This window comes from Budorcas taxicolor, chromosome 1 (genome assembly GCF_023091745.1).
Source record: "Budorcas taxicolor isolate Tak-1 chromosome 1, Takin1.1, whole genome shotgun sequence".
Classification (NCBI taxonomy): domain Eukaryota; kingdom Metazoa; phylum Chordata; class Mammalia; order Artiodactyla; family Bovidae; genus Budorcas; species Budorcas taxicolor.
This window is the reverse complement of record NC_068910.1, coordinates 1,544,522-1,554,181: the sequence shown is the minus strand read 5'-3', so window position 1 is coordinate 1,554,181 and position 9,660 is coordinate 1,544,522. Positions and strand designations below refer to the sequence as shown.

At 50.2% G+C, this 9,660-nt stretch overlaps 1 protein-coding gene across 1 annotated transcript in view; it reads right to left on the bottom strand.

Moving 5' to 3' along the window:
- Positions 1 to 8,338: 8,338 nt before the first annotated feature.
- RAB7A (RAB7A, member RAS oncogene family) overlaps positions 8,339 to 9,660 on the bottom strand; it is a 46,560-nt gene continuing 45,238 nt past the window's right edge. The window contains exon 6 of the mRNA XM_052636802.1: positions 8,339 to 9,624. Within this exon, the coding sequence (XP_052492762.1) occupies positions 9,529 to 9,624 (96 nt within the window). The 3' untranslated portion in view covers positions 8,339 to 9,528. The remainder of the gene's footprint in view (positions 9,625 to 9,660) is intronic.

Below are 9,660 nucleotides of genomic sequence, written 5' to 3'. Positions count from 1 at the left end.
GTATGCATTTTAAAAAAATCAAAATTGGTGAATTTTTGTGTAGGCGTGCGCGTGTCTTTTCATTCACACTTCTGTTTGGACATACATGCCCAGGAGTGGGGTTGCCGGCTCGTGTATTAATAGCAGCTGCGCTTTTAGTTTTCTCAGGAACTCCCATACTGGTGTCCACAGCGGCTGCACCCATTCACACTTAGCTCGAGTCCCTTTTGAGTCTATTTTTGTATACGTCGTTAGGGAAGGTTCCGATTTCTGGTGTTTGCACACAGCTGTGAGCTTTCCGAGTCCCGTTTCTTGAAGAGGCTGTTTCCCTCCACTGTGTATCCCCCCTCCCTTTGTCTAGAGTGGCTGAGCACAGGGCTGCGGGTTTATTTCTGCGCTCTCTATACTGTCCCATCTTTGTCTATTTCTGTTCTGTGCTAGGACCACTACTGTTCTGATGACGGCAGTGTTGCTCTGGGTTGGCCAAAATGTTCGTTTATTTCTGTAACATGGCTCTGGTAGCGCTCACTCGTCTTCATTTGGAACAGTTTTGTGCCGTTGTATGGTGACAGCTGTCTCATCAGTATGCATTTTAAAAAAATCAAAATTGGTGAATTTTTGTGTAGCCATTTTGCCGGGAGCCAGCGTGAGGAACTCCGCCCATGGCAAAGGTCATGAGGAGGGAGGCTTGGCATACGCAAAGCCGTGATCAAGCCTCAGGAAACCCCCTGTTCCTGAGCATCTACCCCAAAACCAGAGTCTGTGTTATGCTCTCACCTACACCTCTGACTTTACGGGGGGTTCTCCCCCATAACCGTTTCTCTACGAGGAGGAGTAAACGTGCAGCTCCAAGGCAATAAAAATTCCTGGGCGTGACAAGAGTGTTTCAGCTTACGGACTCCTCTGAAGGTTATCTAGCCCACCTGTATAGGTACAGCCTCCCAACCTGAGAGGCACGAGATGTTTTAGACTTACTAAAGGCAAATTCTTTTGGGGAGTTAGAAATTATTAGTATAGTGGGTTGGTTAGGAATTATATTGGTGAAGGGTTTTCATTTGTTGTGTCAATAATTGCTGCTAATTCCCTGCTCTGGGTGGGACAAGGATGTCTCAGGTCAAACCTCTCTGCTGACAGACTAGCTTGTGTGACAGGATTATCCATACGCCTGCCACATGATTGTTTACTACCCCTCAACCATAAACAGCACAGAGAGTTTTGGAGTATTTTGAGAGTCTTAATTAGCATAAGGCTTTTTCTTGTTGAGTCAATGATTGCCGCCAGGCCTCCATATCCTTAGGCACCTGGGAATATATTAATCAATGTATTTGGAATATAGAAAAGGAAATATAGTAGTTTTTGATGTTAGCCATACTAGACTTTTTGAGTTAATGGATTTTCTCTTTTGTAATAGATCACTGTACTGTTTTAAATCACTGTGTCCTTGCTACGTAAAAATGTAACTTTATCACTATCTTAAGACTAAATAGATCTTAAGGGGAGCATTGGTGAAAGGATTTTCACTTGTTGGGCTGATGTTTGCTGCTAAATCTCCATATTCCCTGCCCTTATAATGAATATAACTAGCATATAGGAGAAATAAGTATTAACCTTTAAGACTAATCATGTTAACCTTGGGTTAAATACATTCCTTTCTTGATTGTAACTCACTACACCCTCACCCTATAGGAATGTAACTTTATTTGGAGGGTGGTGTCTGGTTGAAGAAAAAAATACCCTTGGAAGAAATAAGTTTTTTGGTTATCAGAAAGAAAGGATCATAAAATGTCAGCAGGTCTCACTCATGGCCAGAAGATGATGTACCTTTTTTATACATTTATGTGAAGCACCTGATTTTGATAAAGGTCAGGACTGCTGACCCCCGCGTGACTGTGTATTCATCCCTATGTGTAACAAAAGGTATATAAGCTAACCCAAAAATAAAGAAATCGGATCAGTTTCCGGAAAGACTGATTCCCCCATGTCGCTTCTTTCTTGCCCTCGTTTTTCTGGCTGAATTCCCATCTGGAGCATGGATGCTCTTCCACGTAATCCAAGTTATTCAGCCTCTTTTTCTCCACTAATCTTCCTACTGCACTTTCCATTTCTAATCTCTCTATATCTGTGATTAAATATGTATTTTTCCAAAGACGCCGACTCCATCCCCTCACCTTCGAATCACCCTGGATCCACCGGGGCTGGACCCCGGCACCATTTCAGTATTGAAGACAGGAGGGGAAGTAAGCCACATTTTCAGCATCTTGAAAGTGAAGTGAAAGTGAAGGTAAAAATACAGCTGAAGCTCACGGAGAGCTTTGTGCAGTATACGGACAAAGTGCTGTGACTGAAGGTGTCAGAGGCGGTTTGTGAAGCTTCCTGCTGGAGATTTCTCGCTGCATGATGCTCCAGGGTTGGGAAGATCAGATGAAGTTGACAGCAATCAGATCGAGACATTGAGAACAATCGGTTTATGCCATGTGGGAGATAGCAGATATACTCCAAGTGTCCTAATCAAGTGTCTTGAATATTCATTGGAAGGACTGAAGCTGAAGCTGAAACTCCAATACTTTGGCCGCCTGATGCGAAGAACTGACTCACTGGAAAAGACCCTGATGCTGGGAAAGATGGAAAGTGGGAGGAGAAGGGGACGACAGAGGATGAGATGGTTGGATGGCATCATTGACTCAATGGACATGAGTTTGAGTAAACTCCGGGAGGTGGTGACGGACAGGGGGGCCTGGCGTGCTGCAGTCCATGGGGTCAACAAAGAGTTGGACACGACTGAGCGATTGAGCTGAACTGATCCTAATCAAGCCTTGAAAAGCATCTGCACAAGCTTGGTCATCTTCATCACTTTGATGTTTGGGTTCCACATAAGTTAAGCGAGAAAAAAACAAACCAACCTTTTTGACCGTATTTCTGCACGCGATTTTCTACTGAAACTCGATGAAGTGGGGAGTGAGAGAGTGATGGGAACGGTCTAGAGTTAGTGGCTGCACAACGCTGGGAGGACCCTAAAACTGCTGAGCTGTGCACTTTTTAGGGGGGTGTGTACTATCTTACTCATGTTTAAATTGCACCTTCAGACACTGAACTTAAATACTCGCTGGCCGTATGTTCAGATTGTTGAAATAAAGATGGACAGGCAGCTTCAAGGGGGCAGGGTATTGCACTGGGCCCAGTGTAGTAAACAGAGCCTCACCAGGGCTGGAACAGCTGCACGCCTCATACATCCACTGGCGGTGAGTGCAAGGACAAGCCGAGCACCTGAAGGAAAAGCCTGCTCAGGACTGAACAGAGCCCTTGGCTGCTGTCAGACCTTCAGACTTGGACAAACCGTGGCGTCTGTCCATGTACAAAAAGCCCCGGATTCAGGGCAGGTGGGAGCTCAGCATAGATATGACGAGCTCGGCTCTGGCCGGTTAGGACTGGGGGGCAGGTCTGCAGCGAGCGCGGCTGGCTGGAGGTGGGGCGCGTGCAACTCCAGTCTGGGGTCCGTGGCCACAAGAGCGTCCAGTCTAGAGATGGAACGCTGAATGCTTCCTGCAGAGTCCCCCACCCCCCTAGTTCCCAGACAAGTTCCTGGGACGCTCTTCTCAAACGCGAATTGAGTTCACCCCCTTCAAACGGGTAAACCCCCTGGTGTGTGGGAAAGAATGTGGCCTTGCCCGAGGGAGGCGCCCCACATCGTCCGTGGCAGGCGCGCCTGGTGGGGAAAGTCCGGCAATGTGAGCCGGGGCCGGGTCGAGGGTCGCGCCGTGTCCCGTGTCAGTTTTATGAGGGTGCACCTGTCAGCTCCCCTGGGTGGACGAGCAGGCGTGAGGGGGCCTCCCCTGGCCCCTCACCCCATGCTCACGGCCATCAGCTCATCAGCACGGGCCCCATCCTGACACGGAGGCCGAGACGCCCCATGGGCCGCCGTCAGCCATTACGGAGCCCCAGGGAACACTCTGGACGCCAGGGCTTCTGGGAGCTGCTCTCTGTAGTCGGTCTTTCATCCCCTTAAACAGCTTTTCCAGAGAAAAAGCTTTGAATTTTGATGGAGTCCGATTTATTGATTTTTTCCTTTTATAGAATATGCTCTTGGAGCCACGTTTAAGAGGTTCTTCACCAAGCCTTAGCTCTTGAGTATTTTTCCTGTGTTTTTCCCAAGTGTCCCAGTCTTACAGTTTCAGAGCTTTACAGGCTGTGATTCATCTGGAGTTCAGTTTTGCATCCCGTGCAAGGTTTAGCTGGTTTTCCCCACGGGTGACGTGCTGTGAGCTTCGGACCATCATGACTCGGCGTTGTCCATGCTGTGAAACGATCACCACCCCCCGTCACGTGCGCTGACGTTTTTGTGACGAGAATGTTAAGGTCTGCTCTCCCGGTGGCTCCACACATGCAGGTTTCTGAACCAGGCACCGGGCCGTGCGTGACCTCCCCAGGACTGACTTCGTAAAGGCCTTCCTGGCCTCCCGGCCCTCCACCCACGCTGCTCGCCACACATGCTGGCCCTGGTTCCCAGTGTGCTCTCCGCATCTGCGGACTTGGGTTTTCACTGTTTGTTCTCGATTCCACACGTTCAGGTCATGGGCAAAATCAGGGCAAGTCAGGTGGAACGCACGCTCCCTCACAGGGTGAGAGATGGGTCAGGGTCAGGCTCAAGGCCAGTTTCAAGGTAAAGACCTGGTCTGAGGTTAAGGATGAAGTCAACCTAAATTTAGGACAAGACGTGGGCACAGTGAGTGAGTGACAGTCATTTCAAGGCCGAGGGTGTCAGGGTCAGCATCGGCGCAACAGATCTTGGCTGTTTCTCAAAGGAACCGCCTCTTTGTTGGAACTGAGATGAACGTAGACACACCACTGTCAGGAGCCGCCTTAGGCATTACTGACAAAATAGAGGCATGGCCCTAAACCCCCTCCCTTTGTTCCATAGGCATGGACCCAGAATGGAGTTAGGCTTTGTGATTCTGACTTGTGTTTTCCTTTCCTCAGCTGAGTTGACTGAAGAGAATATTAAGGTGCTTATTGTTTTTGAGAGGAGCAGGAGAAGGCATAAAGCCTTCTGCAGCTGTGCTCAGAGAATAATTCATAAAGTTAATCACTGACATCTGTTCAAGGACTTTTACAAAAAAGTGTTCCAGGGTGAGCACGCAGGCTGCAGCTTGAGGCCATGGGAGGGATTCTATCTGAAGCTTATTTGTGAGAAAAGTGTTTATGGGAAAGGAGTTTGCTGAATTTAGGGCCTAGGAATAATTAAAATAGTTAGAAACTAAAGATTTAAGGATTGCTGTAATGTTACAATATTCTACTATAGCTTATAGAAATTAGGGACTTTAGAGATATTATTAGCTAGAAGCCCTTTCTAAGAAATAGTGAGCTTAGGATACTAGGGGCAAACAGGACTTAGAAAGATAAGAAAGAAACTGAGGAATGTGGTACGCAGCCCAGACATTAGCATGAGTTACAGTGTATTCACAAGGACACATGAGAAAAAGTAGATAAGAGAATCGCTGAGGCAGAAACTCTTTTTGAGGGGCAACAATGATCTTTGGAGAAAAATAAATCGGGGTCAATGGGAACTAAAAATGTCAAACCTCTGACCTAATGCCTTTGTAAAAGTATAAAAGAGAATCATAAGCTTGAAATAAACAGGCAGTCCAAGAAAAATGAGAGGCTGCCTGAGTTTCTCGCCGACACCGCTCAGCCCGTCAGGTTGAATCCCCGGCTGCCGGAGGTGGACTCCGGCACACCCCCACACACGCGTCTCAGTTCACATTCTTCCTGGAAACAGAGCAAATTCAAAGGATCTAAGGAGGAGGACGGTAAGAATTTGCATCAGTGCAAACCCTGCAAACCCCATTCTCTTCAAAAGCACATCTTACGCCTTGTTGGAGCAAACTTGGTGTCTCAAGAGCACGTGCAGTCTTGGTAGGAATATGGGGAAGACACTGCGCCAGTGGAGTTGAGTCTCCACCCGCTTCTTACTGAGGAGAAACCAAGTCTAGGCAAGCGCAGCTGTGTGTACAGGACACAGGAAGACGATGCTGGGCGAACGTTGAGATGGATTAGCCCCAGGTTGGAGAGTTGTCACAGTGGGTAGGGGCTCAGTGTGATTTAAAGTCGGAATATAACAGGGTCAGATTCAAGGTCATTTCAAGGGGCCCATGCTTAGATGATTTGTCAGTAAGGAAATGAAACTGAGATGTGAGTCAGGGTCAAAGTCAAATCTGACTTAAAATTGGCTGGCTGCGATTAGGTTCAGGGCCACGAAGTTACATCTGAGCTCATTCCAGAGTACGGCTGGCCTGTGTAGGAGCGTGCGGAGTGAGCCGTACTGTAAGCGCAGCCTACCGCCAAACGTCATCTGAGTAAAGAGACTTTCTCTATGGTTCTTCAAAGTTAGTTTCCAAAGATAATTTTAACAACTTCATTGAAGAGACTTTGCACCCAATACATTTTAGTTATTTAAAGTAAGTTGGTAGGTTTATAGAGCTATGCCGTCACCGTGGCCCAGTCTGACAATGCCTTCATCACTCCAGACATCTCCCCTGAGCCTGTCTGAAGCCAGGCCCCCGCCCCACCCCATGCAGCGCCAGGTCACAGCAGGTCTGACTTCTGTTTGGACGTTTCTGAACACTGTGCGTGCAGTCGCACGGCGTGTCACTCTGCGCCGGCCTCTGCTGAGGCTGCGGTCTGTCTGCGCTGCCCGCCCGCCTCTTGGCTCTGTGGCCACTGCACGGGCTCACCAGACCCGTGTGTCCATCTGCCAGCCGAGTTGCTCCTATCAGGTCAGTCGCTCAGTTGCATCCAACTCTTTGCTTCCATATTGCAGCTGTTATGAACGACGCTGCCAAGAGCGCTGACAGGAGGGTTTGAGCAGGTACGATTTTATTTCTCTTGGATTCACAGGAGTGAAGTTGTTGGGTCATATGCTAAGCTTACGTGTAGCTTCTTAAGAAACTGGCAGGTTTTTCCAGCCGGGATTGTACTATTTTTGTTCCCACCAGCACTGTGGGGAGGTTCCGTTTTCTTGAAGTCCTCGTAAGGCTTGGCATGGTCTTTTTTGCATTATAGTGACTGGTCCACGTGTAGTGAAATTCCTCTGCGTGTTTATTAAATATTTATTGGGCTACATCGGGTCTGCTTGGTGGCGTGCGGGCTCAGCAGCCGCAGCACGTGGGTACTTCCCTGGATGCATGTAGGGTCTCAACTCCCAGAAGAGGCACTGAGCCCGAGTCCCCGATACTGGATGGCAGATTCCTCAACCAGGGAAGTCAGGTCCCCCCATCGTGGTTTCAATTGGCATTTTCCTAGTGACTAACAATTTTGAGAACGTTTCCTTCTAATTCTTAGAAGACAGTTTGAATGTCTCCTTTGATAAACTGTTTAATTCTAGTCTTTTGCCCATTTCAAGTTTGTTTTCTGATTATGTTATTACTTTTCATGTTGTAGACGCAAGGTCTCCGAAAGATACATGATCTGCAAATAGCTTCTCCTACTTTTGGCTTACCTTTGCACTCTGTCTAAAGGTGACTTTAATACTTGCATGGTGATAGCACTATTAAATATTTAAAAAACAAGGTGGGTCACTGTAACGATAGTCACTGGTTTCAGGAGGTGGTTGAGGTCAGAGGTCCAAGTCCATGTCCCCACCTTGTTCACGGTCAGGACCAGAGGGCAACACCCTGGTCTGTGAATCACGCGCCACTCGGGGTCCACTCACCGCCGCCCAGCACCAGGGGAGGCCGCCGGGCCCCCCACGCCCAGCCCACGAGGCAGGGCCGGAGCGCGGGGAGCCATGTGCCCCTGACGGGGGAGCTGTGGTGGTCCTGAGCGTCCAGGGGGTGAGCCCAGAGCGGCCGGAGGAAGCAACCCGCCAGGGACCTGAGGAGTGGGGCGTGTAGAGCCCCAGGCGCAGTCTGCCAGCCTCCGCCCTCCCACCGGCCACCACGTGGCCGTTTCCTAACACTGATCCTCACGGCGCCTGCTGTCCCAGCATGGCTCATCCGTGCGGAATGCGGGCCATGCTGCCAAACCCTCCTGTCAAGAGTCAGAAACCCAGAATCACGCAAGGGCTGCGTGTCAGCGACCACGTGGGTTAAACCACCGCAAACCCAAAGGCCGCTCACGCTCGCTGCTCACGGCCCCGCCTCTGCAGGGACAGCGCTCTCCAGCCGGGGTCCCCTCCTCCCCCCTCAACTGTGATCAGAAACACAGACGGCATACACCAGGGGCCGGTGCTGAGCGGCTGGACAGAGGAGGCCCGTGGACTGTGCCGGCAGCTGCTGCTCGAGAGAAAGCGCTGTGAGGGCGACCAGCTACACAGCTGCCCCTGAGCCCAGGCCTGGAGGAAAAGATGGGGCGAAGACAGACGGTCTTTGTTCTTGGTACATTTTATTGGCATCACGTTCGTCTCTACAGAAGAACTTGGCCCACACCCGGGGACACGGGCCCTCCGAGGGGAGCTCTGTGAAGCAGGCTACAGTGTGTGGGGGGGGCCGCCAGGAAGCGGGGGCTCGGGGGCTACACTGGGGAGTCGGGGCCGGGGAAGGTGTGCTCACCGAGGACGCCACACCCCGAGAGGAGCGCCGTCTAGAGCAAAGGTACCGTCGCTAGCACAGGTCTGGGAGGGCCTCCTCTCCCTCTTGGACGTGGATGCGAATCTAACAGGGGAGTTTTAAAAGTGTGGAGCAGGAAAGAAAAAAAGGGAAAATGAGAGTCTTAATTTGTGAAACAGCTGTTTCTCCATTGCACACACCAAAGTATTACGCAAATCGCCTCTTGGAAAATTTAGATGCAGAGGGAACTGGACAGTCTCCCCTGGAGAGATGCAAAGCTTCTTGGCTCTGAAGTCTTTGATAAAAGGCGCACATGACTCTCGGGTCTACTGTACAGAAGGCTCCTGCTGGACTTCTCACCCCTTGAGATGCTGAACACGCCGCGGTCCAGACCGGGTTCAGCCCTCTGCCTCTAGGCCTGCGTCACAGGACTTAAACACATAACCCGAGAATTTCTTACGCTGATTCATACATTTTAATTGGTTGCATATATTAACATGTACTATAAGATTCTTTTCTACGAAGCATTACATAATAAATGGATACTGTAAAAAGATCTGATTAGTTAAAAGTAACAAGCATTAACAGATACATACAAAACTCAGCCTGATCAGACTGGGTGTGAGCCTGTGATGGAGCGCAGGGCACCAGCCTTCCCACGTGGTGGCCTTCACAGGAGGGGGTGGGTAAAAAGACCACAAGACGGTTAAAAAAATCAGAACTAATTAGACACAGATTAACTGTAAACAGTTCTCTCTCCAGTGGACAAAAGGAAGAAGCTTCCAGCGCAGACTCCACCCAGGCGGGTGTGCGCCTCCGGCCTTGCTGCTGCCGTGGAGCCCACGGGGCGGGCGGTGGGTCTGTGGGGCGTGTGCGGGGGTCGGCGGTGTGCTGGGCTCCCCAGGCAGCTGGGCGAGAGATGACTGTCTGTGGGAGGAGGGGCTCGTGGAAGAAGGCCTGCACGTGTGTTCTCGGTCGCGGAGGACTGTGTGCTCTGCTCTCTGCCTCTTCAGCAGCTGCAGCTCTCGGCCGAGGCCTTGGGGCGGTCGTTCTTGTCCAGTTTGATGGGCTCAGGGAACTCGTTGTACAGCTCCACTTCCGTTTCCTGGGCAGGGAGAGAGGCGGTGACCGCGGGCCCAGG